This window comes from Corvus kubaryi, unplaced genomic scaffold, assembly GCF_017639235.1.
Source record: "Corvus kubaryi isolate FWS band 111438036 unplaced genomic scaffold, C.kubaryi_AGA036_p1.0 split1-131, whole genome shotgun sequence".
In the NCBI taxonomy this organism is placed as follows: Eukaryota; Metazoa; Chordata; class Aves; order Passeriformes; family Corvidae; genus Corvus; species Corvus kubaryi.
The window spans coordinates 1,763,018-1,783,196 of NW_024582073.1; the positions used below are offsets into that span (position 1 = coordinate 1,763,018).

The window sequence follows — 20,179 nt, forward strand, 5'->3', positions numbered from 1 at the left end:
AGGCAGGGCGCTTGTAGATGGATGCATCTCATGCCCCGTGTTTCTCATTAGTCTGTCTCCCCAGTTGCCCGTTTCCTGCACTCCTAAGCCGCAAGATGGAGAAAAACCCTTCCTTAAGAACGCGCCTGCCTGACATCTTTCATTACCACACAGCCTGCCTAAAACCTCCGCAGGATACAGAGTAATTAAAAATCCTAGTACTGCCAGACTGAAAACTGGTGCCACGGGTTTTCCCTTAGTGTTGCCAAAGAGAGGCGATTTTATTTGGGACTCCCCTGTGCGGAAGTTGCCTTTCGTGGAAGCGCGACTGAGAGCGCGCCGCGCTCTGCCGTCTCTGCCCGGGCGGGGCGGGGCTGTGGCGGAGGGCTGCGCTCCGCTCCCGCTCCCGGCGGGCGGGGCGCTGTCATGTGCCGGCCGCTCCGGGGAGCGCCGCGCCGAGCGGAGCCGGGCACGACCATGGCGGGCCGGGGCCGGGCGCTGCTGCCGCTGCTCGCCCTGGCGCTGGCGCTGCTCGCCCTGGCGCAGCCCGCCCGGGCGCCGGACCCGGTGAGCCTGGCGGGGAACGGGCAGGGGGGAGCGGGGCCGACGGGAGCGGATCGGCCTGGGGCTGGCGGGGGTGATGCGGCCGCCGCCGCCCTTCCCGGCGCGGGAGGCCGGGCGAGCCTCTGAATCCAGGCGTGTGGATGCGCCCACGGGCTCCCGAACGCGGACATGGCTCCTGTGGCGAGCGGCGCGGCCGCGGCGGCGGGAGGGGCTGTGCCACGGCGTGTTTTGCAAGTCCTTGCTGCTGCGCTCGCTTTCGTGTGGGTCTGTACTGTCAGCGTTGCCCTGTCACACCACAGCAGCGATTTCCAGAAGGAAAGTTCAGAGGGGCTTGCTAAAAGTGCGCACGGCTCTGAATCTCCTGAGTGTATTTGCTGTAGTTCACCCGAGGGGAGGGCTTTAGGTGTCGTTTCTTGCTCTTTCGGCTGTTTGGGTTTTTTTAACTGAATAAATGAAATATTTAACTTTTGGTGGAATTGGGAAGCTGGGAGGGCGGGGGTAGTCGTTTGGAGCAGGCTGGCTTCCATTTCCTGGGTATGTAAACAGCTGCTCTTGCTTCCTGGTGTATTTTTTATTCCTGAAGCAGCGAAGCATTCGCTCATCTCTTCTGAAGTTCCTGAATTTCCCCATCCTCTGTGAAGAGGATTGGTTTTAAATACCTCTGGATTTCAAAATGTTTTTTGCAATCTATTTTTAAATATTTTAGGAATATAGTACACCCTTTAGTGTTTGATCTAAGTCTTTTTCTAGCAAATTACATTGATTTCCGGAAAATTGGTATGGGTTTTGTGAGAGGGGAGACCTGCAGGAAGGGACTGCGGGCATCTGGATGGCCCATGTTCGCTTAGTGTCTTTTCTACACAGGACTGGGCTCTTCTCTCTCCCCTCTCTTCTCCCAGTCCCATCCTACCCGCCAAGAGCAGCTTCCCAATACTATAAGTTATTTCCAGCTTAAAACACCTTCAGAATTTTAGCCAAAAGTATTCTAGAGTGTGGAGTTACAGGAGAAAGTGCCAGCTGTCAGCAAAGTAGTAGCATTAGATCTTGATTTGCATTTGATTTCACTTGGTACATCTTTGCACTTGCACAATATCCACTGTGTGTCTGGGCTGCAGATTGTGCTGCTGTGCAGCCAGCTGTTAGGCTTGGATATTTAATTTTTGTTTGAGATGCAGGGATGCATAATTTGCTGAAGAATTCTTCCTAAGTGCCACTGTTTGGGTTAATCTCATTAACAAAGAATACAGAAGATAGGTGCCTTGAATTATATCTCAGTGGTGCAGGCTCTCAGTCCCTTTAGCTTTCATTGAGGCCCCCTGAACCTTGCTGACCTTTGTGTCCAAACTGCGCTTTAAATTGTCTTGGTCACCGTTTTTTCAGTACTGAAAGAGTACTCTTAACCTCTGTGTTCAGAAAGGTGAACAGTATTGGGACTCCTGCAGCACAAGAGTGTTGCATTGGCATCTTCCCATGAGGGAAGAGGAGCAGAGAGAACAATGTGTTAGATCACAGAGTTCATAGACCAAAAGATGCTGAATATAACAGATTGACTGAAAGAGACTGAATGCAGTGTCCTTAAACTATGGAATTACATTTAATAGCTCAAAGAGGTAATTTTATATTTATTTTTACATCGGAAGTTGAGAAATATAAAATATATAAATATTAAGGAGGGATGCCAGAGATGGTCTGCCCCAAAAATATTTTTGAGGTTAATAAAATGTGTGCTGGTATTCCTTAGACTGGACAAGCTGCATTCAGCCTATTTCATGTTAACGAAATCAGTCTAGGTGTCAAAATATTTACTTGGCAGTCATTAAACCTTGCATTAATTTTCTGTACTGCAGTCAATAGTAACTGTTACTACTTGATTTTTTTTTCCAGTTCACCCAAATCATTTTAACTGTTCGCTAGTTATTTGGTTTCTGTTCCACTTTTTTTTTAATACAATTAGTCAAAATATAAATCTTCTGTGCTACATCCACTTTTTATTTCCATCTTTCCCCATACCATGTTCTATTTCTCCTTCACTGTGTTATCTTCCTGGTAGTGTTTTGATCCAGTGCTCCTGCATGTCTGTTTTTGTGTCATTACATACGTCTCAATTTGAAAGTCAGCAGTATATAAGATAATCAAAATATGCAACCTACTGGTAACAGTAGATTTTAAAGAGCAAAACAAAGGGAGGATTAAATCTCCATTCAAGAATATCCATGTTTCTCTTAGGGGGTTCAATGCACGTTTGAAAAGCACATTTATAGTGGTAACCTGCTGTTTGGATCCAACTTCCAGTGGCTTTTTCTAGGGGACCACCTCTGGCTTGTCACACTGGAAACGGAAAGTGATTCTGTCATGCTGAAAGGATGCTCCTGCTTTTCTTGGACAGCATTTATTGTCCTTCTATCAGTCTCAAGCCTCTGCAGAGAGGAGAACCTGGCTGACCACAGTAGTAACTTCATAGCTGCTTATTCCACTCTGGTTATAAAAAGTGCTTGTTGGTTTTTCTGCTGCTGCAAGAAAATTCTTTACATGTCTTTTTTTTTTTTTTTTTAACCTTCTCAGAAAGCTTTGCAGTTCATCTTTAGCTGGTTGCAAAAGATAACAATTTTTTTGTGCCATGTTAGAACTTCGTGTAAAAAAAAACGTTTCTAGCTTTCTAGTTTTCTGATTGTCTTGATATCTTTTTAAATTGCTGCCTGTGTGCCAGCGTAAGCCGTACAAGGAGCTGCTGCAGTCACTTCGCTTGTTCTCACTGGAGAAGAGACTGAGGGGAGGCCTCACTGCAGTCTACAGCTCCTCACAAGGGGAAGCACAGGGCAGGCACTCATCTCTTCCTGTTGCTGATCAACAATAGGACTTGAGGGAATGGCCTGAAGCTGTGCCAGGGGAGGTTTAAATTGGCTGTTAGGGAAAGGTTTTTCACCAAGGGTGGTCAGGCACTGCCTGTCAGAGATCAAGATGCATTTGGACAGTGTTCTCAGGCACATGGTGGGACTCTTGGGCTTGTCCTGTGCAGGGCCACGAGTTGGACTCAATGATCCTTGCAGGTCCCTTCTAACTCAGGATATTCTGTGATTCTATGATATAATAGTTAACCTAAAGAAACAGTAATCTCTGATTTCTTCAGATACCTCAATTAATGCTAGCAGTTTTGAAGGATGTACAGGTTGTTTTAGGACTTACTGGCTTCTTTACCTTGCTTTATACATAGACAGGTGAGAAATCTAAAAATACCACATGTAAGATGGGAACATTTTCTCTGTTCTCTCTCCCTTTAACTGTTGCTTTCCTCACCTTTTTCGTGGCTCAGGCTGCAAAGCACTCGGAAGATAAAAATAGCTGTGAATACAAGATTAAAATCCCAGGGGAAAATGCCAGGAGTGACATAATGTTTAGCACCTTTAGCTTAAAATCCTCTGAAATCAGTTTTGCACAGGTGCCACTGTTTTCTCTGTGAGCATGGGCTCTACTCTCATCCACTTTGGATAACTTTTTTGTTAGAGGCTTTATCTGTCAGGAAATGCATTTTGTGAGAGGTATTTCCTGAAGATCCAAATATGTGCATCCGTTGCAGTAGGATGTATATGTAATGTCACTTTCTTCTGATGGATTTTAGTATTGCAGGATGGAAAATTGCACAAGACAGTTGCATCAGTACTGCTAAGCATTTGTCTGACTTTGCACAAAACCTCTGACTTTTTTTGCCTAATTAGTCATGTGATATCCCTCCTACCCTCCTTGTTTTGATACTTCTTCACTTTGAAAATTAAAGGGCCTTTTGTGTTGGGCGTTCTGTTTTAGCTGTGCAAAGTCTATAACTGCACTGCACTGAAATCTAGGAAACAGCTTCTGGTCCTATACCTCCATGTGTTGGAAAACCAACATTCATCTCATGCTTTCTCCCAGCAGCTGGAAACAGTAGAAAGAGATTAACATTGTAACACACAGAAATCCATCCCAATTTATAATTGCTGTTTCCAGTTGTAACAAATTAGGCCAGTGTTTAAAGTCCATGGCATTGTGTAAGACAATGCGTTTTCTGTATTAATGCATTAAAAACAGCTAATGAGATTAGCCCAAAGAGAACATTGACATTAGTTGACTTCTCTGTCCCAGTTACATAGGTGCTGGAGATGTTGTCACAGTTTTCACTGGAACCAGAATGCATTGTAAGGACACACTAGTAATCTAATTAATACAGACTAATAAATACGGGAAATCAAGGGTGGGGAGGAAGGGAAGTGATGGAAGGATTACATCATATTTTTGTTTCTGTTGTGCCTCCCAAACATTTGTGTTTTAGGAGCTTTTCTACAGGCTCCCAGAACAGCACATGTACCTTTCCTTTTTCCTAGTGAGATATATTATGCTCTAAGGCGCTTATTGAACTTCTCACGTAGTTTTGGGACCAAATCTGGCCTGCTCTCGACCAGCTTGAAGCACAAGTGCGGGTGGCCAGTAGGCATTTGCTTGTATGTCACTGGGGTAAAACATAGTGTTATAATTGTGGCATGTATATGCATATGTTTATATATTTATATGCATGCTTTATGTAATTGATGGAAAAACACCCTTGCATTCACTTGGAGTACGCCTAAAATTGTTCTCAAACTTTGATTTGTAGCTAGCCATGCTCACAGGAATGAAGGTGTATTTTTTTAGTTGAATTGCACCCCACATAATGTTAGCACCACTTCAGCAGCACTTGTCCATGCTGAACCCAAAGTCGTGCCATACAGCTTATTCCACCGGCTGAGGGATTGCCAAGAGCTCATTACGCTTTCCCTGCCCCAGCTGCACAGTGCATCTTAACACTAAACATAGCTAGGAATGACGCTGTGAAATGGGATTATGAATTGGACAAACAGAACAGACTGGTTCATACTGAGATCTAAGGTTCCTGAACTTGTATAAAGAATATGATTTGAAGTGCTCTTCATTAAATCACACAGAGTGAAAATATATGCAGTTTGTATATTTATCATACCCTTTTGCTTGCCCTGGACTACATTAGACAAGTTGTCTGAAGGTCTGTCAGACAGCATGGCGAAGTTGCTGCTAGTCCCTCCTTTTCTATTTTCCTCTTTCCAAAGTCCCAAGACTTTGAGTTAACTGACTAGTCCTAAAAGTTTAATTAGAAACTAAGTCTACTAGCATAATAGTGTTTTAACAAAGAAACTAAATAGCAATGTTTCACTATCTTTACAGTATGGAGAAGAGTGCAGGAGTAAAATGTACCCTCCTTCAGGACCAACGTAAGTAATCTGATTCAACTTGTCTAGCAAATTGTAGAGAAGTTGTGATTTGCAAGTCTGAACAGGGTTTTTTCTTGAAACTTGTTCCTGATGCAGGTCTACAAAATGCTGGTTACAGGTGGGAAGACCTATTTTGTCAACTGTTTTTTGAGAGCCTTCTTTAAATTTGATCTCTGGTGTTTGTCTCTCAGGTTCAAAGGGAATATACCCACATATGTCATAAATCTTGACTTACCTCCCAGCAAAAGGTGGGATGACTTGATGCGTGACAAAAAGACAGAGGTAAGAAATGCAGAGCTTGCTCTGAGGCTTAACAGGTACAAAACTAGCACATAGCCTTTTATTTGGAGAAAAGTTTTAAAAGGAATACATGTGCTAAAACTATCTGAAAGGGATAATGTTTCCAGTTGACTTTTCTAATATGATTCCAGTCTAAAATACTTGCTTGAGTAAACTTTTTGTCTGTTTAACACTTAAGCTAGCAGCATTAAGTGTAGAGACACTGGTGTTTAGGATGTAGAGGTGTAAAAACGAGGGTGCCATAAACAAGTGTGTGCAATTTCATTTATCAAATCTCCTTAGTCATGAAGTGGTGCAGAATGAAGAGGGAAGAATACACCAAAGAAACAGCCTTGGTGAACTGAAGTGAAACTGAGGCAGCATCCCTTCTCTGCACCTCCCGACTTCTCTCAAAATATTGCATGAGATGATGAAATGGCAAGGGAGAAGTTAAGAACTTACTGCCCTTTTCAGGAATGCTGGTTGTAGCACTGGTGTTTACATAGCACAAATAATTTTTTTAATATTTCAGCCTATTTCAAACTACTTAAAACAGCTGTTCTGAAGATCACCGAAAATTCAGTTCAGCACTTTTTAATTTCTCAAACAAGGCTAGGGCTTTTTGCTATATCCTTGATGACTTTGGCCTTTCTATTCTGAAAGCCAGACAAATTCTGCTTACATGCTAATATTTATTTTAAAAATATCATTTAAACCAGTGGGTGTTGGAAGCTTCAGGTTTCACCTCAGATTCTGAAGAGTTTTATCTCTTATGTACTTTGGAGTTAGATCACATGGAGTGGAACTCTTATTTGCAACACTGACATCTTGCAAATGGAAAGCATGTGATTTAATAAGAAATTTATTGAGTATTTTTGTCTTCAGTAATATCAGTGCTTAAGCAAAGAGCTTGAAATTAGCATTTTGAAAGATAGAAGAGTGCAGAGTATTAAAATCTGATCAAAGGAGAAGAAGATAAGGATGACTTTCCTGTAATTTGTTGTTTCTGGTAGAAGGACACATTGGAACTAATCTAGAAAGTTACTTGAACAAAGCTTGAAGAATTATTCTAGTGGGGAGTTGGGGGTGTTTTTCTCACCAAGAACATGACATTTAGCACTTTACTTAAGTATTTATTTTTCTCAACAGAGGATTTTATCAAAAGTCTGTCGTGGAGTTCTGTTAGTATTCTAGCAATTCTTGCACGTAAGATCTTCTATTCAATAAAAGCCCTTGCTCTTTTTAGCTGAAGACTGTGGTCCAGAATATTAAAGATATAGCAAATACCTTCTTCCCCAGTGGCAAAGTTGTTGACATAGTGGATAACAAAATAGTAAGTATTTTCAGCTTAATTTTGTTATTACTGTATGCTCTGACTACAGAATTAGAATGCTTCTAAATCTGACAATTAAGAACTTTAAAAGTTCTTAAATTACAAGTTCTTAATTCCACTTCCACAACAGAATAAAATGCTATTTTAAAGAGTCACTCCAAAATTTTACCTTCTTGTCTGCTCTGAATTACTCTGAAACCATCAAACAAAAAATGCACATCTCTTCCCTCTTCCTCCTCTAATTTTCCCTAAGATCTTTTTAAGTTTGGATTAGTAACACTAGACAAATATGCTACAGACTTAGTTACTGTAGAAAAACACTTGACTGAATTTTTTTACCATGTTCCACTTCTTTTAAACAGTAGAGTAAAATAAGGTTTTGAAAACTGTAATAAATGTCTGATTACAGGGACACCTTTGACCAGGCCTCACCTTAAAAATCGGTTTGATTCTGGTTAAAGTAAGCTTTGGCATGGAACAGGGAAAAGCAGTGTAGGGTTAGAGACAGCAAAAGGTGAGATCTCTCCCCCATTTTTGGTTACAGCATATCCCTGGGTGCCTGAGTGGGGTTGGCAGCTTTTACAGGTTGCCATCCCAATGTGTGAAGGTCAGGGTTGCCCATAAATACTGACACTGAGCGCCACTGCAGTTGAGCTTTTAATATATACGAGTCCTACTTCACTCTGTTCCATCTGTTCCTGCTAAGAGAGACTGTGCTCATGTCCATTGCTCACGTCAGCGTTTTGATGAGTGAGAGTTTTCTTTCCTTAAGTATGTACTTGTCTTCCAAGGACTCTGCAAACAACCTCAAGTTCTACAGACTGCAGAGAAATTAAACACTCAGTAGTTGTGAGAAAAATGTGCCTGTTGAGGAGACGTTTGTTATAAGTAACAAAATAGTGTTAATTTAAACATGTATCATACAAAACTTTTCCTTTCAGGCTCATCTGACTGCCACGCTTCCTTATCCTTTCAATGAAGAACTCCAAGGGATTGCAAATTCATCTGGGATTCCTTTGGGTAACAGTTTCCAACACTGTATTAACATAGTGGAAAGCTAGGAATACAGATTCATTTAAAATTAGTGTGTTTACCAATCTGCAGTTAGTTTTAATCATCTGTGACTTTAACTAATCATTAATTAAGTAGTTAAAGCAATAAATTACATCTCACACTAAACAACAACAGTGTTTTAGAGGAGAATGCAATAAATCACCTAAGCCTTTTATCAGGCTGGGACTTGTCTGTAGAGCTGTAAGTTCTCACTCCTAGGTTTTAGGAACTGGAGGAAGTCTCAGCTCCTGTGCACCAAAATTTGAGGGAATCCTTTATTCACATTGGTTTTGCACTCAGCTGTGTGTCTGCTGTTGACATATAAAGAAGTCAAGGCTCAGTTTCCTGCTGTGCTGTCTTTCCCTTGTGGTCCTTGCCGTGTCCTTCTGCCTTCCCTCTGTACCTCCTGCAGAAGAATGCCATTCCAGGTGAGGAGTAGGCACCGAGTTCCTCCAGAACTGAGACAGAGAAGGACCATTGCCTGTTAGCACTGCTTCCCTCATACAGAAGCAGTACACCTGCTGCTGGCCAGCAGCTCTTATGTGGCATTAGTGGTACATATAGCAGCTTTCTTCTTTAAAGTGAATTTTATAGCTTGTTTTGAAGTTTCCAGAGGAGGAAGTAGCAATGACTGTCAGCTTTGTGCATGGTAAGGCAGAAGGTCAAGGGATTCTGATCCTTCTATTTGCCTTTCAGGAAGCTCTTGATTTTGCTGAATCAGTCATTTTAAAGATCAAAGGAGATTTAAATTTGAATTTTTAACAGAAATATTACAGAATACTGAACTTTGCAGTATGCTTTTTTCTAACCATTTTTTTTTCTGTTCGTGGCAAGTTTCAATTTAACTTTGTTTCTTTTTTTTTTCTAGGGGAAATCGTTATTTTTAACATTTTTTATGAAATTTTTACTGTATGTACATCAATAGTGGCAGAAGATAAAACAGGTAATGCAATCCAAAATACTGGTAACAGTTTCCTTTTATGTAGAAGAGGGTCTGCCTCAATTATGCAAATACACTCCTCCTCAGCTGCAGGCAAGAAGATCTAGTAAAGAGAGTAAAAGGTAATAATAATACCTAAGGACTGATAATAAGAGGTATTTCTTGAGAAAGGGAATAAGAGTTCACAAGTCTCTTAGGTTTAAAAGGACAAAAAAAGGACAAAATTACTTTCAAAGATGGTTTGGGTTTGGTTTTGTTGGATGATGGGTTTTTTGTGATTGGTTGGTTGGGGGTTTTTTAATAGGTCATATTCCTTTTTCTAGGGAAAAGAAACACCAGCTACACATCTGGAACTTTCTCAGTGCCATGCAGGATTTTGTATCTAGTTTCTAGATATTGCATGTGTATGGCGGTAGAGAAAATGGACAGTCTCTTCTAAGAAAAGAGACTCTTTCATTCTCCTACTTAGTTCTGCAGCCCTTGTCTATACCTGTTCCAGCTTAGGAATTTTCTAAAGGATTCTCAGAGGGCTTCCAAATGTCTCACTTGTAGAGGAAGCTCAAGGTGTTGCCATTGCATTAAGATAATATGGAAAGGTTTGAATCTGAGTTGGACAGCAGTTTGCAAGATTACTTGTTTTCAGTTATGGCAAAACACTTCTCTGACCAAAAAAAACCCATCATTGTATTGTGGTTATGAAAAGGGCAAGTAGAGAATGCTATTTTCCTTGCTTACTTTCCCAGGTATTTGCCTGCTTACTCCTTTCTTGGGTTTCTAAGCTGAAATTTGTCTATTTCTTTAGAAAACTGTATTTATTTATCTATTTATTTATTGTTGTATAGGGAAGCTGTACCATGCCAGGAACTTGGATTTTGGACTGTTCCTAGGGTAAGTACTTAAACTTCTGATTTTTTTTTTTTTAAACCCAAAGAAAAACCGAGCTGAACTTGAAATAGCTACATGCATTCTTTGAGTCTAAGTGATGAACTGGATGTTGCTATGACTGTGACAAGTAATTCTCCATTGGGTGTTGTGAAGAAAGGCTAAAATGAAAAGATCGGGATGTTCTGCTGATCTTATGTCAAACTGCCCCAAGTGCATCAAGAACAGTTGTGTTTTGTGTTACTTAACCTTTTTTTCTCAGCTCCAGTTCAAACTGTCTCAAACCAAAGAATGGCCCATGTAACCTGATCTCTGAGGCACAATAGATGTTGTTCTTTACATGATGGGATGAAGCATCAATTTTAATGTATGCACTGAAATGGGGATTGGATTGGGGCTTGGCATTTTTAAGGTGTTTTTTTTTTTCCTTCCCCCTCTCCTCCCCCCGTTACTGTACTGTGCTCCACTGCCACTTCGCATCATTCATCATTTCCATACAAACTCTGTAGTTTGTTGCCCAGCACTCATTAGTTCTCCTTTCATACCCCATGATCAGGTAGTTCAGCGTTTGCTTTTATTACCCCAGTATATTTTGTAACATCACTCATCCAGATGATGCTCAATGCACAATTGGAATTTAAATGTTCATCTTTATTAAAATTCTTACCTGCCTATCAAAAACTCATGTGTTGTCAACTGTGACTCCACCTGTCCCTTGGTTTGGCTTGTGTTGGACTTCTCTCACTTGTCAGAAATAGTGTGAATATGCTTCCTGAAAACTAAGGAAACTTTAAAGCTGCTCCCAGAATCTGGATTATTTCCAGAGTTTAACGGTCTGCTAAGTGCTCTTTATCAACCTCTTGCCTACAAACTGGTCTGGCTTATTTTGCAAACTAGAGCTGATACTTTCCTTCATGTAGAGCAAATCCAGTAGTACATGGTTTCTCTTCTGCCTTTGAAAAATAAGAATTTGAGGTTTGGCATCAGAGGCAGTACCTGTAGCTCCCTTTGCTAGCAGGTAGAGAACAAAGTTATGTGTTCAAAACAAACCAGTTGTTATGGTGGTGCTGTTTAATTCTGAGCAATATATATGCTCTTGGTTCAAACAAAACTTAGTTCTTTTCACTGCCTGCTTGTGCATATAGACTTCCTAGTTGTTCCTTGCTGGTGCTGCTCAGGTAACTAGGGAGCAGTGATGTTGGCAGACACGAGTAAGATCAGAGGACAGGCATCACACACAGGATGTCTGCATGCTGTGAAGGGAAGCTTTAAAAACAGCTGAGAGAGGGAAGTTTCAAGTGCTGTACTGTCTCCTGCAGGTGGGATGTTAAAAATAATTCCTGGACGTTAACTCGGGAACTGAAGCCTTTGGTGGTACTCTTGGACTTTCAGAGAAACAACAAAACAGTGTTCAAGTCCACAAATTTTGCAGGATACATAGGCATGGTGTCTGGAGTCAAACCAGTAAGTATGGGGATGGAGCTTTGTCAATTTGTTACAAATGCTTCAGACTTTCCTTTACAATTTAAATTTTTCTGCTTTCATGCTCTGCCTTGGGATGTTTTTTAATAAATTATCTTAATTGTTCTGGTGCACAGCATAGCTACTTGAAGACAGATAAAAGAAAACAGTGCTGCACCCTTCCTTGTGAAAGGAGATTGCCTAAATGAAATGCTTCTGTTTGGACAGTTCTTAAAAACAGCATTGAATTTCAAATATAAACAGGAGTGAATACAAAGTGCTGAAGTGGTCAGAGTTTCTTGCTGGCTAATAGCTATTGCTGTGATCCGAGGGGTGAAACAGCACACTTGTGCTATTTAATTCTTTCTCCAATCTGTCTTGGAAAAGGCAGTCCTACATTTTAAGACTTTTTTGTTGGGTTTTTATTTAATAGGCAGCTGAAATCTGGGGTTTATATACATCTTAATAACCGTCAGTACAGAACTATATCAGGGTGTCCAGCTTACCACAACTTCTCCTTTTTTACATGCTCTATCTTCTGTTATAGGTAGTCTTTCTTGTAGAGCATTTCTGGCATAAATCCCTGCATTGTATACATCTATTTTTGTCTTCTGCTCAAATACATTGGGAAGATTCCATTCTAAAAAATAGTCAGTGTAGCTGAATGCAGTTTTTGTCTGAAACATTTGTTGGAGAACGCTGAGATTTGAGTTTGAATTCCGTGTTCCAAGTAACATGGACTGTGTGCTGCTGCATGCCCATGCAAATAGCAGTAACGTATCAGGGTGTACTTAACACTGGGACTTAAAAATATGCCTTCAAACTGGAATAGTACTCAGAGGTCTGAGAAGAAGGTGACATACAGCAGGGAAAGGAAAACTGCTCATTCCGTGGAAAAAATGGCCACAGGCTTGACTTGCTTAGCTTAAAAGCATGCCTTGCTGATTGCTCTGCCAGGTCAGAAAATTCATTTCTACTTACTCAAGCCGTGATAACTTAGGTTCTTCTCTACATGAGCTTGATCTTGCAGTCTGTTACTTAAAGGGAAGAGTCTTAACAAACAAGAAGCTCAGTTGACATCTAAATTGCAATACTGCCTCCTGTTTACTACTGGTACTCGTGGGCTGGCAATGGCTGAAGGTTGGCTTGTTTAATGCTTTTCAGAACTTGTTCACTCTGACAATGAATGAGCGTTTCAGTCTTGATGGTGGTTATGTGGGTGAGTAATGCTCATTTCTTTCATTATTTCTGCACAAATACCAGGGGACATACCAGTTACCTCAATAAACAGGCACACAAATGGTGAAAAGATTGCAGATGGGTAAGATAAACACAGCTCATTTTAAAACCAGCTGTGAAAGTTAGAATAGCATGAGTGAACCATCTGAAAACAAATTATTGTAACAGTGATATTTTGCAGGAATCTTCGAATGGTTTCTTGGTAGAAGAGATGGTATGTGGATGGGCTTTCTTACAAGAACAGTATTAGAGAATGCTACAAGGTATTCCCTCTCCCTCTAAATATTATGCTCCTTTAATCTGCTTTGCTTTCAACTAGCATGAATACTGTAGATGTATGCTTAATATCCAGTGACACAGATACCTTCCTAGTGACCTTAACATTAAATAGGTCTGGTCTGGAGCAGGAGGCAAGGCATCACACATGATCCTTCAAATATTTTTCTCAGATTTCTTTTTTCCTGATGAGCCTGTTGGTATCTAAATGTGTAAGCATTCTACATCAAAGCATATCCAGCAGGTACTAGTACATCATACGAAGTAAGCAGAAACAAAGCTGTTATGCAATAAATGAATTCAGTGGACTATGACACAGTATGTCATCATTTTGTTCATGTTTTAAGTGTGGAAAAAGTGCAAAGAGCACCTCTAAACAATCACGCTTCAAGTACAAAATGAGAAGAGAAGCTTTGCTTAAATGTGTTCCTCTATGGTGATCCTGTCTTCTCATATGTGCATGAAAGGGGAAGAAAGGCTTAACTATCCAAACTTTCCCTGGGTCTGTGAAACTTGCTCTTCAGTACTTGAACCATTTATAGCATTTAATAGTCCAACACTATCTTACCCACAGTTACCAAGATGCAAAAGACAGACTGGCAAAAACAAGACTGCTGGCTCCAGCTTACTTTATTCTGGGAGGAAAAAATTCTGGAGAAGGGTGTGTGATAACTCGATCCAGGACAGCTGCTCTGGATATCTGGGAGTGAGTATGCTTGACCTGACACCTGACTCAGTCTTCAGAAGAGGACAGGTTCTACCAATAATTGCGTGCTCTGTTCCTTGTGACTTTGTTGTACAAGAGCTCACTTCTTTACCGTCATTGAAAAACACTACAGCAAACCTAAAAAAAAAAATCCATCTGTATTTATTATATACTGTATATGTGTACTTAGTATATAGTTAGAGAAGCAAAACACAAACTTAGACCTCTTTTCCAGCCTTGATATCAAGAAGGGCACGTGGTACGTGTTAGAAACAAACTACGATCGCTGGAAGCCTCCACTGGTACTGGATAATCGTAGAGGACCTGCAATGAAATGCCTGAACCAGACAACACAAGAGGTAAACATCCTCCTAATACCTCATATCCTGCTGGTTTGAAACTCCCAAGCTACAGTACTGACCTGACACAGCCAGGAGCATTCAGGTTATTTTCAAGCGCAGTTATAATGACAGAAGTGGCTGATGATTTTGTGATACCTTGTCTCTGCTTCTGGGTTATAAAAAGCTGGCTCTTTACATGAGGGAGGTTTGTGGGGTTTTTGTTTGTTCTTTTGTTGATTTGTTTGGGGTTTTTTGGGGTATTGTTTTGTTTTTTGGTTTGGGTTGTGGTGGTGGTTTTAGGGGGGATTCTTTTTCATTTGGTTTGTTGGGTTTTTCGTTTGGTTGGTTTGTTTTGGGCTTTCTTTTCATCTGAGTGGGTTTCCTGAAAGTATTTTCAGCAGCTGCATATGCAGGAGGATACACCTAGAGATACTTTGAGAAAGACTTGTGGTGCTTCCAGGGCAGTTTCACACCAGTGAAATTCAAACACACAGTCTCAGGCAGCGAACACACTTAAGAGTGCCATGCTCTAGTGAGATCTGGTCTGCTCAAATTTTTGCGGCCCACATTCTTCTGATATCAAGGTGTTATGGGTCTTGTGCTCTTAAAGCAGTATCTTGTTATTTAATTGAGGTGTAAAGAAGTTAGTTCTCAGCATTTACATATACAGGTTAATGTCCTTTAACATCATTGTATTATTTTCTTTCAGAATCTCTCCCTACCAGCAATTTATGATGTTCTCTCCACAAAGCCTGTCCTCAATAAGGTAATTCTTCTATTTTTGCCGGACGTTTAGGGTGGGGGGCAGAGCACTGAGTACGTCTGAGGAGGAGGCTTCAGTGGTATATTCAGGGGTTTTTTAGGTGGAAACATGAGTGTAAAAACAAACCAAATTTCATGTTACTTTGTAACAGCAAAATGTAATTGCTGGAATAGCTATTTTCCAAAGGCCCTACAGCTTTAAAAGTCTGAGTAGCCTGAGCCCTTTCCTCATAGCCGACCCTTGTTTGAGGCCGCAGCCGCGCTGCAGACATCTTGAGGACCCTTCTAACCAGAATTAATGTGTGATCTATGCCTTTGTAATTCACATAAAACAAGTCAATACACCTCATGATTTAGGCATACTACAGGCACATTATTCTTGCAACACAAGAGGTTTTAGTCTGAACTTTAAGTTTTGGTATTTAGGGAAAAAAAGTGAAGGAAGGAGTGTGAAGAGTTTTTGAATGATGAAGTTTAGTTCCTGTGTTAAGTGGAGGCAGCATTCTTGACTGAGGACACAGTTCATACTCACATGTTGTTGACTAAAGAAGGAAAATGCTCATTTTAGTAGAACTGTTCAGCTGTATCAGAGAGAGTTTTTCACTAATTCCTGTAATGTGACTTATCTTCTTTTTTTCTTCTCCCCCCCGGCCTGTTAGCTGACTGTGTGCACAACGCTGATGGAGGTGTATAATGGCCATACAGAGACTTACCTGCGGGAATGCCCAGATCCCTGCAGTCCTTGGTAGCCCTGTACCTCTCCTGTGTTGGAAGCTGCTTGTCCAGATTGGCTGTCCTCCACAAAAAATGCTTCTGGAAAGAGATTACTCAGTCTAACTCCTTTCTTCAGAAATCTAATGGCTATATAGAAATGGCAAAGTGCTTCTAACAATGGACCCTATCTCACAGCAGACTTCCTTGCTTTGTAACCAGCAGTTCTGCTGACAAGAAATGTGTCCTCATGAGTGTCTGGTGTGATTTCAGCCATTTCTGCCAAATGAGTTCAGCAGTTAGTTCTAGATCTCTTCAGTCTTGGCAGTATTCTTGGTTTGTTCTTGGTTATGGGTTTGTTAATTTTTGGTTTTTTGGTTTGGTTTATTTAGATTAAAATCCTTCTAAAGAACACAAATTATAATGGCACCTACCAAGTATCAAAAAGAATTGGATATAAGAAGACCATCTGGGACAATACAATTATGTTATCCGTTCATAAGCACTTAAGATTAATTGCTGTTGTTCTGGTATAATATGAGGATATGTCTGATATGCCCTTTTATAAAATAACCTACCAAGTGTCATATTTAGTCACAGAAGCAAGGTCTTGGGGAAATATCTAAAAGAAGATCTGAGCCAAGAATGTCTTGCCACTGATTTATAGCTCTTTTGCTGAAGCTCTTTCTTGGCTTGTTAACAAACTACCTGTTTTTTAATACAGGTTTTTCTGTTGTCTCAAAAAAATACAATAAAGAAAAACTGCTTTCTGTGACCAAAGTACACACATACTCATTTCATACTTCAGTGTAAGACATCATGTATGATAGATACCACACAGCATAAACTACTTTCATTTCTAAATAGACTGATTTTAACAGCACCTGAAAAAGTGATTTCCTCTGATTTTTTAAACTGGTAGTTAAAGCTATTGTCATAATAGGGTAGTTGGGTTGTTTTGGGAGGATTTTGGTTGGTTGGTTTTTTTGAAAGTGGGGAAAGGAAGTCAAGTCAGATTACACCATTGTCTGGAATTCAAGTTAAGAAAGAAAGGCCCTTTAGAGAGAAGTAGTAGCAGCCTAATATCCTAGGAAGCAGATAATATAGGAGGCAGTAGTTTCATCTGTGCCACTGGCTGCATTGCTGGGAGTAGCTTACAGTTCCAGCTCTTGTGTTTTCTAACACACAAAGAGAAGACACTAGAGAGTGAGCTTAGGGGCTGGTATTTATAGTGGTTTCCTTGTAATCTTTTCTTAACCTCCCTAGGAAAGAAGTGCTATTCATATTCCCATTATGCCAGGAATTCAAAGTTGGCAGTAGTGTAAGGGAAGTGTTGGTCTCTCTTTGGTGTCTGCAGAGACACTATTGCAAAGGCCATTCCAATTAAAACCCGCCTGTTCATGGCATCCAGTCACAGTGGGACTCTTGATAGCCAGGACATGCAGAACAGTATTAGTGTAATGCACAAGTTGAGAACACAGTGTACTGCAGCTTCCTGTTCCAAACACTTAAGGATACTAAAAGATTTTTTTCCCCATAATTAGAAATTTAACACTAAGAAGTCTACAGAAGGGGAATCAAGTGATTGCCCAAAATAATTTCTTCAGGGAAGTGGTGGATTCCCTAACACTGGACACTTAGCTGCACAGTGTGCTGGGCCTTCTTGTCTAGATTGGGCTTTTGCCAAAAAGATTGGACCAGATGATCCTTGAGATTCCTTTCAGCTCAGTGTTTTATGGTTAAAAGATAACCTTTAATCATCCCTTGTTTCAGTAGCCAGGTTACCATTTTACTGCAAACTTGTTTTTTATTAGGGGCTCTCCTCCCAACAGCCTTGGAAGAAGTGGGAACAACAGGAATGCTGTTTACCAAATAACTTTAGCAGCTGATGAAGAAACACAGCTTCTGGTTTCAGGAAAATGACACACTGATATTTCTAGGCCTTAGAACAATGCCTGTAGTAGCACAGCAAGAACCAACTCAGGGGAGATACAACACTGACAAACTGAGAGCACACAGAAATCAACATCCCACTATGTAAACTGATGTTAAACAAGGGCCAGTCTAGTACATCTAATTTCTTTTTTACCTGAAGTATGCAAGCAGAAGTATGTTAGCATGATGGTACTACCAGGGTCCATTTTTAATCTCAGCTATGAATACTGAAGCTATGTAAATCAAATATAGCAACACAATTTAAATTAGTGAAAAAGCATGTGTGAAATTCAGCTCCTGGGCCATTTGATTCATAGAAGACAGTTAAACAAAGTCAGATGTTGCAGTCTGTACTGTGAAGAGCCCATCATATATTTCTGAGTGCACACCTCAGCCTGGAAGGGGGTTGTTCGGATTTATGTGGAATGAAGTTGTGTAACAGCCATAATCAAATTACCTTGTAATTTAAAAATAAGTTTACTTGCTTAGTTAGCCTCATCCCACTTTAGCATATGTAGAACAAGGCAGTGTAGACTATTTACAGTTATTAAGTAATGAGCTTTTGGTATGTCCCTTGTGCAAGACAGTCCACATTTCCACACTTGAAATTGCTTTACAATTGCAAAAGGACAGCTAAATTCCATGGATGTCTGTCCAGAGCCTGAATGCCTATGCTGTTGTTTACTAAAATAAACAAAGTTATTTAAAAACAAAACCCTCAAGAACTATGTCTGATTTTGTCTGCCTTAATATACAAAAAGTGATGAATGTGATTATTTGTTAATTTAACCTTCATCTGTCAAGTCTGAAAGTTTTCTCAAGCTGGACAAAAAGTCTAATTTGCTTTTGTTACAGATAGACATATCTATTTTTAATGTCAGTTTACTGCCTTCCCCCTGCTGCTGCTGCTCTGTGCACAGTGATGGAAGCTAAGACCATTTCACTGAAGAAATGTTTGCAGCTACTTTCAATGTTGGAATTTCATTTAGCTGCCTTTTTTTTACATAGAAAGACAAAATTAGTGACAATGGGTGTATTTTTTCATATTAATTTGCTGTACACATAGTTCAGATACCTCACAAACACCAAGGGGGTGGTCTGATTACCTTTTCTTAGGTTTGTTTTTTTCCCAGGTCAAGTAACCATATATATTTTTCTGTTCAAGTTTACGTAAGAGATTTATGCAGCTTTCCTAATTCTGTTGTGGAAAAGAATCAAATTTTTGCAAAAAAAAGAAGTCAATATGTATGCAACAAGAAAAACATACTTACTTTTTGAATGTTACTGCATAGCCTAGTTCTAGGAAAAACAGCCTCAGAGTTAGCTTCTAGCAGATTTACTGTTTATGTAAATACAAAGAGTTAATCCAGTTTACTGTAAACTAGATTAAATAAAGGGTTACAAAAGAGACCAAGCTGTTTGGGTGATGGCTTTTAAATGCAAAAGAGAAGTCAGTTTGCCAAGAAAATTTTTCACCTTTATGGTTTCAGGAACCCATGTAGTGAAGCCCCATACTATTTCAGAGGAAGAAAGAATGTCATCTCCCATGTTAAAAAGCAAAATTTTGGCAGCTAATGAGGACAGGAGAATCGAGGAATTTGAATCTTATCAAAATCAAGCAGTAGTTCAGGTCACACATGCAAGTGAGTTTGCATTAGAGCCAATTACAAGTCAAGGCATTGCTTTGAAGCAGAACTCCAGAGCAGAGCCCATAGATGTCCTGGCAAGTACCTGCAAGGATAGCAGCAAGAGTAAATAAGAGATTTTCACTGGAGTGAGCAGGCGTGATGGAGAAGGGATGGAAAAGGAGCAGGTGAGAGCTTCAGGCAGGCTCCACAATCAACAATGAAATACTCCCTCCTCCCAGCACAAACGTGTCCCGCTTCCACACAGCCAGCTCTTTGGACTACAGGTGCAAGGAGAAAGAAATGCAAAAAAAAAGCTTGGATTTCACCTCAGTGGCTGCCAACAGCAGGCAAATGACCTGCTTATGGCATGGATCATCAGATGGACTCTTCTGCTTTTGGAGGACCAGAATTGTTGGTGGGAAGGGCACACCCACGCTCTCTGAGCAGTAAAGCCTCTCATCCTTTGGACCAGAAGAACAAGATGAGCCAGGAGTAATGCTCAGTCAAAGCAGTGGCACAAGCCACAGTTTGCCTTGGGAAGACTCCGGATATTTATGCATTTTGTAAGAAGCTGCCTTTGACTGTTAAGAGAGTCTGGCACCAGAACATACCAGTTGGCCAAAGACTGTGATCAAGAACCAAGCAGACCATGCAGTTGTTCCCCTGAGCTCTGCGTACCAGTTTTTCAGACCATTGTAACTTAGCAGAATCAAAGATTTTAAAGGTCTTTTGTAACCGTGTCTGCTCCCACACAGTTACTTAGAGAACAATAATTATAAAGGAGCTAGCCTGTTTACATACCAAGAAGCACTGTACTCAGGACATTTTCTGATCT

At 40.5% G+C, this 20,179-nt stretch overlaps 1 protein-coding gene across 1 annotated transcript; it reads left to right on the forward strand.

Annotated features, from left to right (window-relative positions):
- The first annotated feature begins 429 nt into the window (after nucleotides 1–429).
- Nucleotides 430–18,431, forward strand: ASAH1 (N-acylsphingosine amidohydrolase 1). The gene is made up of 14 exons (XM_042053254.1): nucleotides 430–546; nucleotides 5,752–5,798; nucleotides 5,990–6,080; nucleotides 7,324–7,410; nucleotides 8,352–8,430; nucleotides 9,332–9,406; nucleotides 10,246–10,291; nucleotides 11,605–11,749; nucleotides 12,911–12,965; nucleotides 13,167–13,248; nucleotides 13,836–13,967; nucleotides 14,203–14,326; nucleotides 15,018–15,074; nucleotides 15,730–18,431. Exons 1-14 carry the CDS (start codon nucleotides 457–459, stop codon nucleotides 15,817–15,819), a joined length of 1,200 nt encoding a protein of 399 aa, XP_041909188.1. The 5' UTR covers nucleotides 430–456; the 3' UTR covers nucleotides 15,820–18,431.
- The last annotated feature ends 1,748 nt before the right edge of the window (nucleotides 18,432–20,179 follow it).

Bases quoted from the DNA above. Each gene is read 5' to 3' on its own strand.
- ASAH1 (XM_042053254.1), top strand. From the start codon at position 457: ATGGCGGGCCGGGGCCGGGCGCTGCTGCCGCTGCTCGCCCTGGCGCTG. The intron at 5,799-5,989 runs GTAAGTAATCTG...TTTGTCTCTCAG, and splicing joins TACCCTCCTTCAGGACCAAC to GTTCAAAGGGAATATACCCA. The intron at 12,966-13,166 runs GTGAGTAATGCT...GATATTTTGCAG, and splicing joins TCTTGATGGTGGTTATGTGG to GAATCTTCGAATGGTTTCTT.